A 22,449-nucleotide genomic window follows, 5' to 3' on the forward strand; every position below is an offset into this window, starting at 1 on the left:
TTATTACTCGGTTCATATAGTAAGAATATACAAAGGCATCAGAACTGCATAATATTATGATTGGAGTACAGGGCTACCAACGCTAGTCACAATTATTGAGCTTATTTGAACTAATGGATGATAGTCTTGAAAAAGCCAAAATACTCTTGGAAAATGGCAGCTGACAAGAAGGCATAAAGTGGGTTTATTGCACTCTTCCATATGAAAAGGGAGACTTTCTAGGCAATTACAGGATGTAGGCTCTTAAAATAAACCATTTCTTCTTGGCTGTTTTACCTATCCAACTGTATAATTAATTAAAACCTGTGGGATTGATTAGCACCAAAACTTTTCCAGAATCATGTGTTCTAACATAGACTGCAAAGGAGAAGACCGTTCTTGATTAGTATTGACCAGATTTACTTGAAGTGTTATTTATTTTCCCAATTTGAAAACAAATATTTATTTCTTGGCAATACTATCATCAAAAAACAAAAATCCTGGCTGAATGAAAGTAGGTTGTTAATCAGGATGCAGGATAAGGATACAGGTTTTTCAGATTTCCACTGGAGAATGTTAAAAGGCAACTTCCATGCTTCTTTATTGCTTCCTTAGAAAAGCCTTCCAAGCGTTCCATATCCGTTTCCATATTCAGTCCAACAGCAGCAGACCACCACAATCCTGAAATTTTATGGAATGCCTTAGGTGCATGATGTGTGTGTTCAAATTCCTTTGTCCTTAGATTTGGTTGTTTTAAACTGCCCAGAGCTTTTGATACCTGGAGAATAACTATGATTGAGGAATTCTTCTTTTCTCAGAGGAAATCTTCTAAGGGAGGCATTGACACACTTTTAAACATTCAGATTAGCTTTTATTTCACGCAGATCTGAAATATAGACTAGTGAAATGGTGCTTATTTTCTGCTTAGTTATAAGAGTTAAAATACTTTCTGATTGCTATTTTTTTATCTGAGCCACTGCTCTGGTTGTCACAGGGCTTATGCTGTAAAAGTTGGTGGCCCATGCAGTTGTGAATTAAAAGGGACAATTTCAATGGTCCTTACATTTAAAAAGTGTGAGAATTCCCATTTTGAAAGATTCTGTTAAAATGCAGAGTTCAATTCTGTTGTATATTGGGTTGTAGATATAGATCTTGTTGTTATAGTAACTGAGTAGGTCACTGGGGGTCAGCCCAGCTGGTCTGGGCTTGTTCTAGTTAGTTCTGTGCTATGCAATAAAAATGGACACTTGAAACTACTCAAGCTCTCTGCCTTTCCACTGATTTCTTCCTATACTGTAAAACTCCCCACGACATAACAAATTCTAGGAGAAGGTTTTGAAGCCTCATTATTTTTATTGGATCCATTCTTCGTTCTCCAACAGGCACAATATTTGTTTGTAAGTTTCCTTGGCACACTACCTCTGTTTTTTGCAACCACCTATAGTCTATAGTCTTTCATGCAGACTGTGAGCTCTCTGAGGCATGGATTGTCTCTTTGGACATGTCTACACTGGAAAATTATTTCACAATATCTAAATTCAACTTAATAACTCCCGATTTTACAAAATCAAAATATCATGTCCCCACTATGGAGAAGCCTCAAAATTAGTCTGAGGCAGACTTCATTAATGTGGATGCACTATCTTGATGTAGAGTCCCCGGAAGCACTGGGAGCAATTAATTCAAATTACTCTGGGGAGTAATTATTTTGAAATAGCAGCACTGGAGCATCCACACTAATGCTATTTTGAAATTAGCATTATTCCTTGAGGAAAGCAGGCGTACAGATTTTGAAATAACACTGTAGTGTAGACCAGGGCTGTGTTACATGTTGTACCATTAGCACAGTGCAAGCCAATGTCTCTAGGTGCTACTGTACTACAGATAATATTATACTTATTTTCAACAGTGAACCTTGCATGTGCAGTTCAGGCAATACATCTGAGGACTCTATGTAATTTTTAGTGACAATATGCATCAGTCAACCTTGTTGGGTGATTGGAGTATATACTTTCTCAGTAGCAGTCAGCTGGCTAATTTGAAATTGTTTTATTTAGATTTCATATCATCTGGTTGGTGAAGCTGCCAAAAAAGTATTTGTCTCAGGCCATTATCTAAAGTCTCTGAACTCAGATGTCAGGGTTCCCGAATTTTTCAAGCCATTTCTCTCTTGCTTAATTTTAAAGATCAATAGAACTTTATAAACAGGTTTATTTTGCAAAGCAATGTCAAGATAAAAATTGAGAGGAAGACTAGAATTGTGCAGCACAAGTAATATACATGTGTATCAGCTTCCATGTGCTTATACTTTGGGGCTTGCATATATGGAGGGTAAGCATCTGTGAAATGGTGCTTTTGAAAATTTAGTCCTTAGTGTTCTTCTAAAATAATTGCTTTTTCTTCAGAGTCTGTGTTGGTAGTTCCTTTCCCGCACTCTTTCCAGTCTCTCATTTGCTCACAAGCCTTCAACTAATCTCTCTACCTGGCTACATCTGACTTTCTTTTCTCTACCATAATCTGTCCATCTCTCTGACTGCCCCAGCTGCAAGTCTCACCATCAGCTAAAACTGAACATGACGAAAACCAAACTTTCTATCTTTTCTCTGACACCAAGCCACTTTTAGCCAAACAGGTTTGAATTAAAAACAAAGACTAGATATAAAAAAGAGAGGTGACTACAGGAGAGAGGACTTTTTAACTAGGTTAGTTGATTTTCTAGATTTTATATCTTTATCTGCCCTAAGAGATAATGTGGTAGATTCTCTGTAGAATTCAAAAACCTTTCTTTATGTGCAGGTTGATAGGTGTGTCATGCGTGTGCCCTAGCAGAATAAGTGCCAGTAGAGTTTAAATATTCGGCCACATCCTGTAGTCTTGATTTCAGTTCAGGCAACCCTCCCATATTCTCTATGGCTACGTCTACACTGGCCCCTTTTCCGGAAGGGGCATGTAAATTTCACTAGTCGTCGTAGGGAAATCCGCGGGGGATTTAAATATCCCCCGCGGCATTTAAATAAAAATGTCCGCCGCTTTTTTCCGGCTTTTAAAAAAGCCGGAAAAGAGCGTCTACACTGGCCCCGATCCTCCGGAAAAAGTGCCCTTTTCCGGAGGGTCTTATTCCTACTTTGAAGTGTAGGCTTTTTTAAAAGCCGGAAAAAAGCGGCGGACATTTTTATTTAAATGCCGCGGGGGATATTTAAATCCCCCGCGGATTTCCCTACGACGACTAGTGAAATTTACATGCCCCTTCCGGAAAAGGGGCCAGTGTAGACGTAGCCCATGGGTGTATCTACACTACATCTGTAGGTGGAAATATTATACACAATTTGAGCTACACAAATTGATTAAATTTCAAAATAGCATATTTCAAAATTTGGCATGATCTACACTGTGTCAAATTTCAAAATAAAGCGCTATTCCAACAAGCTTCTTAAATCTTATGGAACGAAGGTTACAAGGACACTGGAATAGCATGCCCATGTAGCCCATTCCATGGAAATGTATTTAAAGGTGCAGAATAGCTATTTCGGGATACTTCCAGTATCCCAAAATAGCGCCACTATCTAGACGTAGCCTACGAGGCCTGCACAAAAGACCAGTTGTGTGGTGGTCAGGGAGAGTTTGTTTTGTTTATTTTAAAAACGCATCATTCTGATGAGTTGAGTCCATCAAGTTGCTCAATATCTATCTGTGTACCTGCATGAGAGTTTATCCTTCCCTTTCTCCTACTATTTATTGTACTCATATGTTGTGTCTTGTTTCATACCAGATCATATCCTTGTTGGGGTAGGAAATGTGTCTTTCCATATGGTTGTATGGCATTTAGCACAATCAGATCCCTAATTCTGATTGAACATGAAGCACTGCCACACTGCAAATAAAAATAATAATTACTGGGAGTTGTTCCTGACCAAAGGATGCAAGATTCCTTCTTCTTGTGTTTCAAAATATTCCTTGCAGATGGATTGAATGTGTCTTGCATAGGAATCTTGTCAATTTATCTAAATCCAATGCCAGTCAATTGAATAGACTGGATTGTACACTATACTGATTGTATAGGGTACATTAAAATGTTGGGTTTGTGAGAAATAAATTCATTCTCTTTTTTAAGCTGGTCGACAGGTGAATGGAGTGTATGCAGCAAGTCTTGTGGTGGAGGGCAACAAAGTCGCCAAATTCAGTGTGTCCAGAAAAAGACTTTTCAAAAGGAAGATGTGGTAGCACATTCTCTTTGTCCAGTCAGCACGCCAGCCCAAGTACAGATATGTAATCCTCAACACTGCCCACCTGAATGGAATCCTGGACCATGGTCTCAGGTAATTTAGAGAAAAAGAATGGTTTCTTTTGCCAATGTAATAGAAACACAGTTACAAGATTCTCTTGTTTTCTGAAGGACAAGACTCTATGGTTCCCTGAAAGTCATGCTTCCCCCCCACCCGTTTCTTATATGAGTTCATACAGTAATATTAACATTTTTCTGCAGAGGTACTGCTAATGGAAAAAAAAGAATGGGTTTAGAATGGCACATTAGTACATACACACATTTATGAAATGCAGGAAGATGAAGTTATGTTCTCCTCCACATTACGTATGTTGTAGTCACATATTTACAACATGTTAGTATAACTCATTCCAAGTAAATAAGGGTATGTCTACACTACCCCTCTAGTTCGAACTAGGGTGGTTAATGTAGGCAACCAAAGTTGCAAATGAAGCCCAGGATTTGAATTTCCCGGGCTTCATTTGCACCTTGCCGGGCGCCGCCATTTTTAAAGCCCCGCTAGTTCGGACTCCGTGCCCGCGGCTACACGCGGCACGGAGTAGGTAGTTCGGATTAGGCTTCCTATTCCGAACTACCGTTACTCCTCGTGGAACGGTGGAATGGTGGCGCCCGGCAAGATGCAAATAAAGCCAAGGAAATTCAAATCCCGGGCTTCGTTTGCAACTTCGGTTGCCTACATTAACCACCCTAGTTCGAACTAGGGTGGTTGTGTAGACATACCCTGATTTAGTTGTGTAGTAAAGTGGCATAAGTAGTAGCAATGGTCTCTGGGCAGATTTCTGGGTGTACATACTCTTTTTCAGAAATGTGTGAAAACCCTGAACACTCTACATGCTGTCCCAACTGTTTTAGAAGATAGGACAAATATACTGGAAACCTGTAATTTATCTTAATTTTTAAAATAATAATGCTTCCCCCCCGTTGAAAAATCTAAAGACACTTATGTTTTAAACTTTATTTAGCTTTGGTTCAGAGACACAAGGAAAATACTGTAACCAGAAAAGTATCAAACATTGAAAGACAGGTTAAAAGGTTTTGTATTTGTAGAACTATTTTGCACATGGTTTTTTTCTGCTTCTGTTTCTTAAGGGTACTTTTACACTGTTTGCTTATTTTGAAATAAGCTATTCCAGAAGAAATACTCTGAAATAGCTTATTTTGAAATATCACATCAACACTTCAGGGAACCCTAAAAATTAGTCCAAGGGAGGCTTCCCTAATATGGACATGCTACCTTGATTTAGAGCCCCAGGAGGCACTGGGGAGTAATTTCTCTGAATGACCCTGGAGAGGAGCTATTTCAAAATAGCAGCAATGGAGTGTCTACACTACTGCTATTCTGAAATAGCTATTTCGGAATATGCATTATTCTCGTGGAATGATGTTTACAGAAGTTGAAATAAGATGTCCATTATTTCAAATTTATTTCAAAATTACAGAATTGCTGTGTCGACACTCGCACTGTTATTTCGGAATAACACCTGTTATTCCAAAATAACACTGTTGTGTAGATGCACCTCCCAGAAATAAAAGTGTCAGTTCAAGTTTCCCACTAACATTACCTGCTGGGGATCTTCTAGGATATATCCTTGATATCTTAATGAAGATGCAAGGTCTCCTGTCTTTAATGAAGATTTCATTATTCCACGGTGTTCATTAATTAATGAAATTAAACAAGTATCACAAACATTTAAAAAAAGGAAATATTTTTAACAGGGGGACTAAAGATACTTTTCCCCTTTCAATTATTCATCTTTTTACTCTTTGACTTTGTGGTTGTCTTTTCACTAGTCATTCAGTCATCAAAGTTTTCTAGGACCTGAATTTCTAATGTTAAAAACACATTAAAAAAAGCTTTTCTTTAGGGTGAAGGGAGGGGGGGCAGGGCTTGAGAACCTTTCAGATTTTCTATTACATCATACAGAAGCTGAAAGAAAACCCATTCCTCCCCTTTGCTATACATCTGTGAATTTGCTGGGATTTGCGAAGGGACTTAAGAAATTTAGGCATTCAGCTCCAATTGAAATATAATGGCAGTGGGGCATATAACTTCTTAAGGTCTCTCTGAAAACCTCAGCCTCTGTCTGTCAGGTTGCTTTTGATTGTTCTAATACTGTAGGCCACTGAGTAGCTCTTTGTACGTCTTACATAACGTGATAGGATAATGAGAAGTTCCATTCTCTTCAAAAGGCACCATGCCCTATGTGACGGTGACCACTAAATCCTGTCCTGTTTAACACTCACAAACAGTACTAGCATTAAAAAACTATGACAGGATTGATATCAGTTTTGTAGCTCATTAAATGATGACAGATCTTAAAGATTAGATAGATAGATAGATAGATAGATAGATAGATAGATAGATAGATAGATAGATAGATAGATAGATTGTATCCCTCACAATGTCAAAACTTTTTTCACAGAAAGATGGGGAAAATGCAGACCAGTTTATGGGAAGAACAGAAATCCCCCGTTTTTCAGTGAGCACAGGTTTCTCTTGCCCAGCCCATGCAGCATTGAGTTTGGATAGAATGTTTTAAAAATATCTACAGTCTAATACGTACTTTAGTAGCCACAGGACACTGGCTTTTACATGCAAAGCATTAACCCGATGAACTCTGGTAAAAAAGCAACAGACTGAAAGTAAGGACAGGATGATAGGAAATCTGTAGAATTATCCCTGGCCTTATAAAATCTGCAATTTTCACTTTAGAATATATTCAGTTGGTGCATTTTGTTCTAGCCATAAAATACATATTTTAGATTTTAAATCATCATAGTAACAAACAAAATAACATCTATAATGCTTTCTAACCACAGCCACAATGCCCCAAATTCTAGTCATGGCTTTGCCAAATAATTGCTTTGTGGCTTTGACCAAGGCAAGTTATATACCATTCACTGTCCCAAGTTTTCTTTTGAACTGAGATCCATTCTCTGAAATAAGATGCACAGGCTATCAGTGAATTGAGTTGATTATGTCTCTGGTTTGCAAGCTCCACCTGTTCTAGCCCTGGCCTTAGCATAAATTGGAGCAACCTTGGGGCTTCTGTAATTTATAGAAGATGGGTATGGCTCTAAAGTCAAGCACTAATTGGGAATTGCTATAGTATAGCTGCCATCTGCCTCCTCCCATCCTCTATGCCAGTGTAGGTTTGGGTAGCAACCAACTAGGGTAGTTTTACACTAGCTGAGAGCTCCTTGCACTGGGGGAAATCGCAGCTGGGCAGTTAAGGCCAGATATCAACCTCTTTATATTGCTAAGGCCTGAGAGAATCTCTCTCTGCTTCAGTTCTCCATATGTAGAACAGAGAATGCTTATCTTCCTTACTGGAGGGCTATGAGGGTTAGTTAAGGCTACACAATAAAATGTTAAACTCCAGGTTTGAAAAATGAAAAGTGCCACAAAAGTATGTTTATTATATTTCATAGTTCCATAACAGAATTATAGGTTTGAGTTAACGGCAGTGGCTACAGATAAGATTCATTATGGCTTCTGTGTTCTGCTGTAAATACAAAAATATCAATTTGATGTGCCCCAAACTCAAATGAGTATTTCTTTCTGCCAAAGTGTTCCAAGACTTGTGGGAGAGGCATTAAGAAACGGGATGTCCACTGCAAAGGCACCAGCCTTTCCAAGCTAAAAGTCTTACCAGAAAGTATGTGCAGCAGAGAGCCCAAGCCAGAATCTCAGCAGCCCTGTGTACTCGGACGATGCCCCAGAAATGATCGGCTCCTGTGGGTGGTTTCTTCTTGGACTGAGGTACAGTACTACAGTCTGCATAAGTGTCTTGTTCTCTGCAGAGCTCATGTAATAGTACAGACATACCAGCATGCACAGAGCATATGAAAGGGGAAAAAATGCTAAAGGGTTATGCTAAAAACACCTGATTTTCAGAATGTGTTGAGCACCTTTTCATCTTTTCAGATGTTTCAAGTTGGGCATTGATAGATTGAGGCACTCAATGTCAATTTTGAAAATTTAGGTTTTTGTCTCAATATATTTGACTGTATCCTACTTTCATTTTTTATGTCAGATGCCCCTTGGCTTCACAGTTGTTTCCAAGATGGCAAAATTCATACTACAGGTTGGACCTCCCTGGTCCAGCACCCTCAGAACCTGAGCTGTCCCAGACCAGGGAGTTTGCCAGAAGTGGGGAAGTCAGTGATCCCCTGCTGGCTGCCCTGCTCCTGGGCGCCTCTCCCTGTGACTCCCTGCCCTGCTACTGGCACTGCTAAAGCTGGCCTGGCACGGCTCCCCACCTCGCTGCCCTGCCTGCTGCCCCAGTGTCTCCCAGGGTTCTGGCTGGAGACTGCTTGTCTGCTACTAGTCCTGCTGCCGCAGGGTGTTCTCCAGGGTTCCTGGCTGGGGCCACCCAGCTGCTGCTGGCCCTTTTGCCAGTGGGGTTCCCCAGCTGGCGCTGCCCAGCCATCCCACTCTGTTGTTGCTGGGGATTTCAGCCCCCTGTCTCCATGCTACAGATTGAACCCCACAAATCCAGGTTCCCCAGCAGAGGCTGCCCAGTCATCTCAGCCCTGCTGCCACCAGGAGTTTCTCAGGGCCCAGCTTCAGCTTGGAGTTCCTTGGCTGGTGCCAGGACTCCCCAGCCACATGGCTCCGCTAACGCTTGGGATTCTCCCACCAGATGGGAGCTCTTGGGTTGCTACCTGGCCTCCTTGATGTTGGGGGTGTTCCAGGCCAGGGTGGGATCTCCCCAGATGCTGCCTGACCCAGCCAGGGATTCCCAGCCCCTGCATTGCTTTGGGGCTCTTTGGTCCAGCAGCATCCCTGACCCCGCCAGACCACGGAGGTTGCTGGACCAGAAAGTCCTGGATTTATGGGGTCCAATCTGCAGCATGGAAACACACACGCTCCCCTGATCTTTATATTTTTACTTTTCATGAAACATTCATATTTCCACAAAAATTTGTCCTGTCTTTAGTGGAACTGATGTTAATTTGCAGCAATGTATAAATATATATTAAATATATATATATATATATTTTAGTGCTCAGCCTCCTGTGGTCCAGGAATTAAAAAGCGGGAAATGAAGTGCAGTGAAAAAAGCATCCACGGAAAATGGATCCCCTTCCCTCAGCGTAGATGTCGGAACATAAAGAAACCAAACTTAGAACTAGAAGAAGCATGTAACAAAGGCCCTTGTCCATTGCAGAGGTTATACCGCATGGTGTCTGAATGGGACTCATCACCCTGGCAACAGGTATGAGAGAAAAAGTCACCAGGAGGATTTGGAGTAGGTTACTCCTTTCTCTTCCACCTCAGTACTCTCAGTGCCACTTCCTTTTTTGGAATTTATGGAGTCAGTAAGGAGTGTACAGACTCTTCTGTGTGCTACTGTTCCTCACTGCGGAATAGCGGACCTCAGCTATGTCTACACTGCAGGCTTTCTGCGCAAGAACTTTTTGCACAAGAGTTCATGTGCAAAAAGTTATTGCACAAGAGCGTGTTCACATTGCCATGTGTTTTGTGCAAGAGCTTCTGTGGCACTGTGGATGCTCTCTTGCGCAAGAAAGCTCTGTTGGCCATTTTAGCCATAGAGGTTTCTTGAGCAAGAAACCCCTGTTGCCCGACCACACATGTCTTTTTGCGCAAGAGCTCTTGCGCAAAAAGGCTTATTCCTTTTTCTTGCACAAGAATGGGCTTGTAATGTGGATGCTCAGCAAGTTTTTGCTCAAAAACTCTGCAGTGTAGACATAGCCCTTACATTTACCACTTGGGTGACTGTACCCTTAATGACCAGACCAATAACCTTCCCCTTTCAGTCTTCTGTGAACAAAACCACACATTATAGTCAGCCAATGCCCGAGTTGGAAATATCAGGCCAAATTCTGTTCTCCATTACGTCCATTCAGCCCTATTGGCCTAACATATGGTACTAGGTATGACAGAATCAGTGGATGGGAATAGCTGATATGTAGGGCAGCCAGTTCAAAAGTTCACAGGAGAATGATGAAGCCAGATTGAAGGCAGAATGGGTGTTTGGTGAAACATTGTGTGAATAATGAGTAATGCCTAGGGAAACTGCACAAGCAGACTATGCTGAGTTGTGCTGCAATTCCAAAAAAAAGGCTAGAACATAACATAATCAGCCATAATGGGACTGTTGTATTTTAGTGCTGATCATCCACAGGTGTCTGCTGCATATAGTCATAAGATCTGTTCTGCTGGGTCAAGACTAATGGTCCATATAGCCCAGTATTCTGTCTTTCAACAGTGGCCTATGTCAGATGCTTCAGAGGGAATTAGAAGAACAGTGCAATTCTCAAGTAATCCATTCTGTTGTCCAATCTCAGCTTCTAGCAATATTCCATAGAAAATGTTCTGGCATGATGTACCTAGTTCCATAGTCCTGCATTTTGGAGTAATTAGTTCTTTGGCCTAAAACTGAAGACTGTCACCTACTACTTGTGATACCCCTCGTCACTAGCCCTTGTCATAACAGAGGATACTGATGTAGATGGACTTTGGTATGATCCAATGTGGCCATTCTGGTGTTCTTAATAGGGCTGCCACTGCACTACATTTTGTGCCATTTCCAAACTCTATATGACCATTTTTCTTGAAATTGCACAGTGGATGAACATTACATATCTATATGCACAATGTATTAGAGCATCTGCACAAATTGTATGGAATTCCTTAAATACTGTGATTGATTACTGGATCAAGTCTGTATTTGATCTACATTCTTGAAATGAAGCTTCTGTATTTCTGGAACTTACCTATTTTATTAATCATTTATCTATGAGAGACATATTCATTTAATATCAATAACGATGTGTACCTGGTAACTGTAATCTGTAATACCAATCACATTTTAAGGGCATACTTTTCATGAAGCACATGCAAGTAAAAGACTCGCTCACTTTATAATACTTCAGAGATCATCTTAAAAAAACGTATTTTTTTCCTTGACATTTGTAGCTTCTCTGGGAATTTTACCTGTGGTGGGACAGCATGAGTAGGCCCAGAGAATCAAGTCTCTAAACAGATCAACACACAAATGGAGTGAGATTTCCTAAAAGTCTCATCTTCCCATTAGTTACCTAAATAGGTAACTAGATTTTCAGAGGGGATTTTCAGAGGTGTTCAGTTCAAGTTGGATACTTGCCTCTTTTGAAAATCTGGCACTTGCTTCAGTGGCTCAATGGGAGCTGCGCTCACTTGAAAATCTGGTTTTGATTGCTGGTGCTGAGCAAGGGGACATCTGGCTTTTGAGCTCTTTTGAAAATTTGGTCTTTATGTCTCTTTTCAATTTGCAGGTCTCATGCAAAGCCCTTGATAGTCTTTCCATTGATTTTGGGGGGACCATGGAAAACCGTCTGTGTTATAGACTATGACTTCTATCTTTCATTTTCTGTAGTGTACAGTAACGTGTGGTGGGGGGGTGCAAATCCGTAGCGTGCAGTGCCTCCGGCAAGGACAGCCAGCAACTGGGTGCCTACCACATCAGAAACCAGTGATGTCAAGAGCTTGCAACACTAACTTTTGCCCGGCTCCAGAGAGAAAAGGTAAAACCCCAAACTAAGCTGTGAATTACATTCAGTGATAGGTTGGATTGCTCAGAATTTTATACGCTGGCAAATTTGTCAGGGACACTGTCAAAATAGTTGGTTTGGTTTCTTGTTTCTTGTTTTTTTGTTTCTTTCATCTTTCTGCGTAAATCCCACATTTTTCAATTTTACCATTGTGCTTTGCAAAATATAAAATTCAGAAGTGCATCATGTTCCTTTTCATATGGGCTGTGTCTACACTGGGCCACTTATTCCGGAAAATCAGCCGCTTTTCTGGAATAAGCTGCGAGCTGTCTACACTGGCCCTTGAATTTCCGGAAAAGCAACGACGCTCTACTGTACAAAATCAGCCGCTATTCTGGAAAAACTATTCTGCTCCCGCTCGGGCATAAGTCCTTATTCTGGAGCACTGTTCTGGAAAAGGGCCAGTGTAGACAGCCCAGTAGTCTTTTCCGGAAAAGCGCGTCTACATTGGCCACAGACGCTTTTCCAGAAAAAGGGCTTTTCCAGAAAAGCAGCCTGCCAATGTAGATGCTCCTTTTCCTGAAAAACTGAAAAGGGAATAGTATTCCGTTTTAAGCTGTTCCGGAAATTCATGCCAGTGTAGACACAGCCATGGAGTGCTGTTAAAGCAGTCAAAAGGGGCTAACTGGTAGGTCTGAAAAGTTCAAGGTGGGGGGAAATTTTTGTTTTGTTTTGTTTTGTTTTGCAATTCAGATTTGAGTTGTTTCTGTCACCAGTTAAGATCGGGCTGCAGTGTGCATAACCTTCACCTCCGCCCTGTTACAATCCATTTTATTGATGAAACATCCCATACTGACATTGGCATAAAGTTAAAATAATGACTTTTCAATAGAGAAGCAGCAAATTGTTCTTGCTGCTACTGCGTAGAAGACATTCATAGCTTCAATTCACTCTCATTTGCCTCTCTTTGCTAATCTTGATGAACAGTGACAAAAGTAACTCTTATATGTACATCCCTATTGTCTTTCCTGCAGCTGTCACTTATGGCTTAGTTATGCCTGATAGACCTAATTTTCATCGAACAGGCAGTGTGGAGACACACCTCTCCAGAGAGAATGTTCTATCCCAGGGAGAATGCCATCTGGAGCTCTCAGGATTCACATGCTGCTTTCTGTTGGGCACAGATAGCTCTCCTCTACACTGTCAACTAGCTCTGCTGGTTGGCACATAGTGTGTCTGGTGGGGAGGGTGGACATGGATTTGTGCTCTTGTTCTTCAGGGGTGGGGAGCCTCAGGCCCGGGGGCTGGATGCAGCCTCTGGATTGCCTGGGTCTGGACCCCAAGGCTTAGCGTTGGGGAGCCCGTGCTGGTATTCCAGCCCCCTGCCACCCACCCACAGGGCTGGAGCACAGAAAACCTACTAGCCTGGGCCACCATAGGCCCTGGTGTGTAAGGGGAATGTGAGGAGTGTCTTTCTCCTTCTCAGTCAGGGACTTCTCACTTTGCTTCTCATTTGTGTCCAGCCCCCAACTGATTGTTCTGTGGGTCCATGTTATCTTTGGGGTGTTTTGGAATTCTAATGGAATGGGGTGCAAGTAGTCTTTGTGCTCTTTTGGGTGCAGGGGTTGGAATTCTGTCTGGCCCATACATGTGGAATGTAAAGAAGCTGAGGTTCCTCTCTTCTCCCTTCAACCAGCTCCCTCTACCCTCCCAAAAAAACAACCCAACAACTGTGCATCACTGTAAGGACCAGACAGAATGTTAAGACTTTAATTGAATAAAATCCTCACTGCAGTAAGGATTTGGCCCATATCATGCTCTTCATCCCAGCAGACCAAAGAACTTTACACACATTAATTCTCAAAAGACCCCAGTGAGGGATTTTAGCATGATTATACCCATTTTATATATAGGCGCTGAAAATAAAGGTGGCGCCCTGGTTAAATACAACAAAAGCCACAGCCAGGTCATAGTTGACTTTCTTCCAATCCTAGAGCAGCATCCTTACTCCCTGTCTCATATTCTAACCATCAGACAGTATTCCCTCACATCTATATTAATTTCTGAATCTTTACTATGCAAGGAAAACCTGTAATAAATATTGATTTGTCAACCATCAGGCCTTTCGGAAACATAATATTGCATGAGCCTGAGAGGTAAGACAGGTGCAGAAAAATACCCAGGGTGCAGAAATAATACCAAGGGTGCTTTATTTGTGGGATGTGCAAAAGTCCATCCCTGGGATTCATCAGTCAGCTCCAACCAACCTGGATTGGAAGAATGGATGATTCAGGCCTGAAATTGACAAGTAAATAACTGAACAAGTTTAGAAATGGCTGAACAGTTCTAAAGACTCGGACGTTAATACCAAATCTTCCCGGAAGTTCTGCTGTGCTTCAGAACTTGTTTTGTGAATTTATGAAATCACTTCCTGTCATAAGATAGCAAAACCCTTCACCTCCAACATGCTTCCTCTGTCCAGATTTCATATCTGAGATGATGGCTGTTACTCATTTTGGTCTTGGCCAGTTTCTCCCCCTCCCCACAGCTGTGGAAGCTCTTTTCCCTGTGTTGTAACTGGTTCTTCAGTCTCTGGAGGTCATTTACCTTGTCTCCGCTTTCTAACTCTCCCATGTGCTGCTTTAGATAGATATGGGGCCAGCTGTGCTGGAATCACATGGAAGCAAATAACTCTCAATTAATAGCTGCACAGCTCCAGCTCTGTGAGCCATTAGGGAGAGATCATGGAGAAGAAATAAACATTTCTAGGAGAGTTATCATGTACTCCTAGACAAGTTGGGTCTCCCCACAAGCAATTTTTTCTCATTTCCATCACTCTGCTAAACACAGCAACAGGTATTGTAATTTATAGCCTGTAAATCCGAACTACTTGGAGCACCTTAAAAGGAAACTGCACTTTTTAAAAAATGGACATTTATGAATATGAGGTACCAAACCAACAAAAGGAGGAGAAGAGGGGAGTCATTCAGAGGCCACTGAACTCAATGGAATTAGGTCCTAAAATTAATTCTTTTCAGATGCCTAAGTGACTTATGTGCTTCAGTCCCATGTTCAAGGCATAAGGGAGGCATAAGGGATCTGTCAAAAATACTTTCTTTCTCGATAAATCCCACTCTAGACTGCCGCTTTTTGCCGACAGAGTGCTGAGTCGGCAAAACGCGGTGGCCATTTTTATGCAAATTAGGCACGGGATATTTGAATCCCTGCCTCATTTGCAATGTCGACCTGCCTAATCTGCATCCCTCTGCTAACAGAAGGATGCAGTCTAGACATACCCACACATAGCTGGTTTAATTCTACTTTCACTAAAGTTAATGAGAATGTAATCACTGACGTGGGATCACAGCAAGGACAATGTTAAACGTTTTTGAAAAATCCCACTCTAAATTACTGTGCTATGTAATCTCATAAAGATCTTGCTTATTATCCTGGGGATTTGTTCAGATTTTAATGAATGCACTGTGAATATAAATGATAGAATTTAGATGTCTCCCAGTTTAAGGATGCAAACTGTAGTTCTCAAAAAGAGGTACCTTATAATAGATTTTGCTTTGTGGGTACAAGATTTAACCTTTCAGTGCACTTAAATTTAGATAATTGAAAATGAACTCTTCTCCCTGTACCTGGGAAGCATGGATACACAAGCAATTTTGTTCATACATACAGAGCTTGTGGTTGGAACATTTAGATTTATTTCTGTAGTATGTGAACACACATGCACTCACAGAGGCTGAACTATTTTCTCTGCAGATCAAACGAAGGGTAGAGTAATATTCATTAGCATAGGGCTCAGTAGCTTCATTAATGCCAATAGTAAAATGCTGAATGACTACAGTGGACCAAGGATTTCACCTTGGATAATTTTTGAAGAGTTGTGCGATAAAGTATTTTGTTGGTCTCCCATCATGCCACAGTCTATTACATCAAATGCAGAGCAACCCAATTAAAAAGACAGTGATATTGGGGGAGAAAGATTGTACAAGGCCTTCTTCTTTAGCTGAAATTATCCCTTGTGTTTACGTCATTTGCAAATGTGTAGAAATCAATAAGTTGAAGTACTGCCTTATTTACAAAATTGCTGAAATATACCCTAAACATATTGATTGGATTTGCCTCTTTCAGATGATCCCTCTTGTCTGGATTTCTTCCCGTGGTGTCATCTGGTCCCCCAGCATGGTGTCTGCAACCACAAATTTTATGGCAAACAGTGCTGTAAATCATGCACAAGGAAGAACTGATCACAATATTTTACTGCAACCCTACAATGACAGGATTCTCCCTTTTGGTTTACAATGAAATTCAGTTGACTTCAAGGCAGGATCTGATGCCACATAAACCACTGACGGAAGAGAAACGTACGATGGAGTAGCTTTCTAGGGGACTATCCGAGGTACAGTAATTGTTAGATTAAAAAGTGATCGAGGACTGGCTATTTTTTTTGTTTTGTTTTGTTTTGTTGACCTCCCTAAAGTTTGAGGTACTAGGGATCACTTGAACACTACCAAGCAAGGGGCAGTTCTTCCCATTGCTCTTTAAATATGTCATTTTGCACTGTCATATGTGATAAGAAAGAAAATAAGGTCAGCAACGCTCATCTGAATAATTTATCAGAATATGGGCAAAAGAGATGGTAAATTCTGTGTCAGCAGTATCTCAGTCTATCATCATTGGTCTTTTTCAGTATTTGTTATATTGTCTGTTCAAAGTAAAGAGGAGGTTTGCTACAGTTCTCATGAGAGAGATGTCCATATGGCTGTTGCTTGGAGCATGCAGTGACACACCTATCACAGATGTTATGACCACAATAAGTAAATAGTGCACTACAAAGATAAATGGTGCTTCTGCATTACACTTGCTGCTGGAAAAGCAAGTATGGCATCATGCTAATGTTTTTATTGTTTTGAAAATTTTCACTTTCTACTTAGTGTAGAAACTCAGAGGTGGTTAACTAGCAACTTGAAATGTATTCCTAGAAATATTCAGCCGGTAGAAATATGTGGAACTTTTAATATTGCCGTGTAATATAAATAAAATGGAATTTCACATTTTGACTAACTCAAGGAACTCAAAGATTTATTGTGCTCAATGGTTATATCATTTTCATTCTAAGCATGTTAGGTAAGTTATTTAAAAGTTTAAACTTAATTTTTTTTCAATAATAAAACTTCAAAATATGTTTCTCCAAAGTTAAATTGCTTGAATGCTACTATGGTGAAGAATAATTTATTTTTATGTAAACTTTCTCTGCAAATTTTGGTTCACAGGTAGCAAAAAAGAAATAGCAAGAATATGTTTATCTGTTAAGTCACACAGATGCCTCAGAATGGCTAAATATCGATAAATGAAATATCAAGTAGAAAAAATAGTAGTGCCATCAGAAAAATCAAATTCAATTATATTTTAGACTATCATAATCCTCAAAATATACTTTTTTAGATTAGTCTCCTTTAACATTTTAGAGCACTCTCAATGATATTTGTAGTCATTTCAATATCCAGAAGTCAGTAGATGTCATATATTAAATGCTATCTTTAAAATGTTTCTGCATTGGAAAAAGAAAACCAATCTGTTTGCCAAAACCATTGTAACTGAAATAGGATTGTGTCCTACTGTAATTTTCTGGGGAGTGGCTATAAGGGACCTATTTATCTAATTCCACCCAATCCCACAACTTCTTTTGATGAATGTAGCTCAATTTTACTGCTTTTTAAAGTATCATTTCAAACTAGAATTAGCCATCTCAGCACTAATGCCAGACAGTGGTCAGCTAAAATTAGCAGTTCCTTTTGCAACAATTTAAATGAAAAACATGTATTCTCTGATACTTTAAGAAATGTTGATTGGAAACATATCTCAATCAACTAGGCTCTGTCTTGATATTGGACTTTGTATAATTATAACTTTTTTCTTGGAAAACTGCAAGTTTTTTTATTTTGTTTTTATAATTGTGTCCTTTTATTATTTGATGTAAAATAATTAATTTATTAATGCATAGCTTTTCCTTTATATTTCATCATTTACTTCCTTAAGTAAGTGACAACAGTTCAAAAGAGAAAATGACAGTGCCACGAAATATGGATTATGGTGTAAAAAACAAGAATATAAGTGTAATATTTAATTATTTTATAAGTTTTATAATAAAGTACTCTAACTGTTTCACTATATTTGGATTTGTAAAATTCTTGAATAAAATATGGAGGTTATAAATAGATGCCGAGTAATGTAAATGATGTATGTGTTTATCTGTGCTCATGCAAAAAAATGCCAAACTGCTCTGTATTAAGACAATACAGTATCCTAGTATGTACATAAATTTAATTATAGGAACAGTTTCATAAAGAGAGAAGGGGTTTCATATTACATTACAGACATATAAATAGAGTGTGTATATCTAAGTACCATACAAAAGTATCATGGACAAACAGCTGGATTTTTTTATCCTTTACGTATATCCAGAACAAGAAAAAAACACCTAACAATCAGCAGCCAGTTACTATGAATTACATTGAGATTCTGAAATAGAATGAAAATTAGTTTCAAGTAGGACATCGTGGGAATTCAGTGCAGCAGGACTGATTCATAACTTTCATGAATTAGGCCAGATATAAGATTCCTCTTGAAATTGAAATATATGTTGGATATATGCTGTTCACCTTTCTGGGTCACCTTTTTTGAAGAGTCATCTGAAATGTACCATAGTTTACTCAACAGAGGGTGCACATTGTTTCTGCCAATTTGACTACATATGGTAAAAGATGCATCTTGTTTGAATTAATAGTGTGCAATAAATGGAGATTAGATTTCATACATAAAAGGGCCTTCTATAGCTTCGTGATTTTATTAGTACGATAGCAGAACAATCACAAAAAACCCTTTTATGTTCAGGAGATCATGTCTGGTTCATGAGTTCTCCTTGGACTATTTGCTTGAATAACAACTGTCAAGTGCTCACAGAGCACAGTTTGGTTACATCTACACTGCAGCGCTATTTCGGGATACCAGCGGTATCACAAAATTGCTATTCCACATCTTTTGAGCACATCCGTTATTTCAAAATATATAATAGGCTCACTATTCCGATGTCCCTGTAAACCTCATTCCAAGTGGAGTAAGAGATGTTTCAGCATAGCAATTTATTTCAAAATAAGTGCTGTGTAGACAGTGCCAAATTACGAAATAAGCTATTTAGAAACCGACTCGAAATAAGCTATGCAATTTGCGTAGCTCAAATTGTATAGTTTATTTCGAGCTACAGATGCAGTGTAGATGCAACTTTTGGCACACTGATTTCAGTTACTAATACACTGCCATAAAAATTAGAACCTTGAATAATAATCTACTTGGGACAGACAATGGAATTAAAATAGACTGACAGCTGCAAATGAATCACAGTGCCGGAGACAAACATTTGGAAAAAAGGCAATATTGCATACATGTGTATAGTCAAACTGCTGGATAAACCCCAAATTAATATCTGTCTGGAATTGCTGAGCCCTGAAGATTAACAGAGTTTGCAATGTTTGGTTGTTTTCAATGAGCTAGTTACTCCAAGTCTCACTTAACAAAGCAGAATGGTGACTTTTGAAAAAGAAACACCTGCATTTCCCAGTCAGATTTCATCATACCGCTGAAACTGAACAGATAGGTTATCAATGGCTTGACTTGTTAAATGAAAATCAATTACCGTAGGTGTTTGGAAGTCTTGAAGTGTTGCTGGAAGCAAATTGGCATTTTGCTATATGTGGTTTTACAGCAACAGGATCCAAATTGCTAGTTCCCTTTTAAGTGACTCCTGTGCAAAAGCATTCACACAAAAAATTATTGGTTTTATTATTGATATTATATCTATTGTAGTGCCACACAATCAGTGACTGCACACACTGTGCACTGCATACACATTTAGTTTCGGCCACTGACCCAAAGAGCTTACAGTCAGTCACATGATGAGAAATAAGGAGTGGATGCAGTAATCAGACAAGAGGAACACAAATTAAGTGAGATCATTATGTTGTGTAATAGAGCATTGGTCATAGAACACCAGCTGCCCGGTCACTGTTGAGCATTTTGTAGGGCTTTGAAAGAGCACTGAGCATGAACCATAGAGCACCATATAGGTACATCTATACAGCAGGTCTAAACTCAAAATAAGCTATGCAACTTGAGCTAAGCTAATTGCATAGCTTAAATTGAAATAGCTTATTTCAAATTTGGGAACATCTACACAGCACTTATTTTGAAATAGAGCACTCTTCCTCCAACTTCCCTTATTCCTTGTACAATGAGGGTTAGAGGAGGTGCAGTAAGCAGTCCTCCAGTCATTTCAACATTATGTCAAAATAACTGCTTGTGTATAGACGTGGACTATGTTATTTTGGAATAATGTCCGTTATTCCAAAATAATGTAGCTGTGTAGACGTACCCCATCTCTCCTTTTAACTTTAGCAATTATGTCCAATAAGGTCTGAGTGGACAGTTGAGAAGAGAGGGAGCAAAATAGTGGAGTGAGCAAAAGAGCAAGTCAAAACAAGAAGGCTCTTGTCAGCAGCTTTTCCGGAAAAACTTGCCAGCTGTCTACACTGGCCGCTTGAATTTCCGGAAAAGCACTGACGATCTCATGTAAAATCATCAGTGCTTTTCCGGAAATACTATGCTGCTCCCGTTCGGGCAAAAGTCTTTTTCCGAAAGACTTTTGTGCAAAAGGGCCAGTGTAGACAGCATAGTACTGTTTTCCGCAAAAAAGCCCCGATCACGAAAATGGCGATCAGGGCTTTTTTGCGGAAAAGCACATCTAGATTGGCCATGGACACTTTTCCGCAAAAAGTGCTTTTGCAGAAAAGCATCCTGCCAATCTAGATGCGCTTTTCCGAAAATGCTTTTAACGGAAAAGTTTTCCGTTAAAAGCATTTTCGGAAAATCATGCCAGTGTAGACGTAGCCGAAGGGTGTAGGAGATGAATGCTAAAGTAGGTGGTGAGTCATAAACAAAGGTTATCATTCAGAGACTGCAGGGGACTACAAAGAGCTTATGGCATGACAGAATATTCAGTTCCATCAAAAGACATCTGAAAATAAGATGATACAATGTCTAGAAAGAATACCCCGCGTGCTTCACCAGCCAGTCTCATGTGAACAAGAGCCTAATCAGTCTCAATGTCCTGTCCACTTCCTCCACAGTGTATATCACTTCCACAGGAATAGTAGTCAATGCTGAGATGTCATTCCTGAACCTTTACTTCTTTCAGAAATTTTACTACTTGGGGTTACAAACATTACTTGCCTCCCATCAGCACAGCTACTGCCAGAATCTAGGGCAAGTCTTAGGGCAAATTTGTGCTTTTGTCTTGCTTCATGTGTTTGATTAATTTTTTTCAGATATTGGGTCCTGGGGGCCCTTTTAACGCTTGGAGTTGCTTTCATTTAACCTCAAGCTCATTAGCCCATAAAAGCTAAACTAAAGCAGAAGTATTAATTAATCAACTAAATAGCTAAAATTTGAGTTAAATGATGCAACTGAAAGACTAACTTGATATAAATAAGAGTGGCAACATGAGATGCTAGGAAAGAAACAGTTCAGACAATTTCACTCATTAGTAATGTCCACCCAGAACTCCCTTGCGGTTGCTCTATCCACCACATAAAGTAGCAAAAATACATTTTTTTTATCCCTCCCTAATTTACACTCATCTAAAAATCTCTTTTTAAAAAACCCTAAAATCCAAGCCAACATGTACACTAAGTTAAAGTCTGAATTAAAACCACAGTATCAAGAACATTCCAAATTCAGCTAGCAATTCAACGCAATATGCTTTCCTTTTGGGTACGTCTAAACTACATGCCTCTGTCGGCAGAGGCATGTAGATTTGTTTTTTTGGCAAAGGCAAATGAAGCCACGATTTAAATGATCGCGGCTTCATTTACATTTACATGGCTGCCGCGCTGAGCCGACAAACAGCTGATCAGCTGTTTGTCAGCTCGCGCGCTAGTCTGGACATTCCCCCTGTCGACATCAAAGCCCTTTGTCGGCAGCCCCGGTAAACCTCATCCCACGAGGAATAACGGGGCTGCTGACAAAGGGCTTTGATGTCAGCAGGGGAGCATCCAGACTAGCGCGCGAGCAGACAAACAGCTGATCAGCTGTTTGTCGGCTCAGTGTGGCAGCCATGTAAATGTAAATGAAGCCGTGATCATTTAAATCGCGGCTTCGTTTGCCTTTGCCTATGTGTCAAATCTACATGCCTCTGCCGACAGAGGCATGTAGTCTAGACACAGCCTTAGTATAAGTATTGTAATCTCCAAGGTGTGATACACAGATGGTATATGTTGAGAACAGGAACAGGGAACTAAAATGTTTTGTGGCCATTCTATGCAAAAATGGTAGAGAAGAGGGGAAAGCTTTGGATTATCTGGAGAAGGTTAAGGCATATATTCCAGACTTCATCTCTGGATCTCAAATTCAAACACAAGGGAAAAATACTTCAATAGTTTCTAATGGTTCCTGCCAAATAATGTAAGGAAAAATGGTGAGACATAATTTAGAAAACCACCTCCCATGAAAGAACTAGACAACCTCACAGAAGTGATTTGAACAACCACAAATGAGCCTAGTGGTTTGGGCAAATGATGCATATGGGAAAAAGAGCACATCTGTAAAAGTGTCACTCAGTACCT

At 39.9% G+C, this 22,449-nt stretch overlaps 1 protein-coding gene across 5 annotated transcripts in view; it reads left to right on the forward strand.

Moving 5' to 3' along the window:
- The window catches only part of ADAMTS18 (ADAM metallopeptidase with thrombospondin type 1 motif 18), a 129,470-nt gene extending 111,471 nt beyond the window's left edge, over positions 1–17,999 (forward strand). For 3 of the 5 annotated variants that reach the window (XM_075940029.1, XM_006122438.4, XM_075940031.1), the window contains 5 exons: positions 4,091–4,295; positions 7,833–8,024; positions 9,271–9,483; positions 11,647–11,794; positions 15,905–17,998. In XM_075940029.1, coding sequence (XP_075796144.1) covers positions 4,091–4,295; positions 7,833–8,024; positions 9,271–9,483; positions 11,647–11,794; positions 15,905–16,020 — 874 coding nt within the window. In that variant the 3' untranslated portion in view covers positions 16,021–17,998. Of the gene's footprint in view, positions 1–4,090; positions 4,296–7,832; positions 8,025–9,270; positions 9,484–11,646; positions 11,795–15,904 lie in introns of all 5 variants that reach the window. The other 2 variants (XM_075940027.1, XM_075940028.1) reach the window with 1 other exon arrangement.
- Positions 18,000–22,449: the final 4,450 nt, after the last annotated feature.

This window comes from Pelodiscus sinensis, chromosome 12, assembly GCF_049634645.1.
Source record: "Pelodiscus sinensis isolate JC-2024 chromosome 12, ASM4963464v1, whole genome shotgun sequence".
Taxonomy (NCBI): Eukaryota; Metazoa; Chordata; order Testudines; family Trionychidae; genus Pelodiscus; species Pelodiscus sinensis.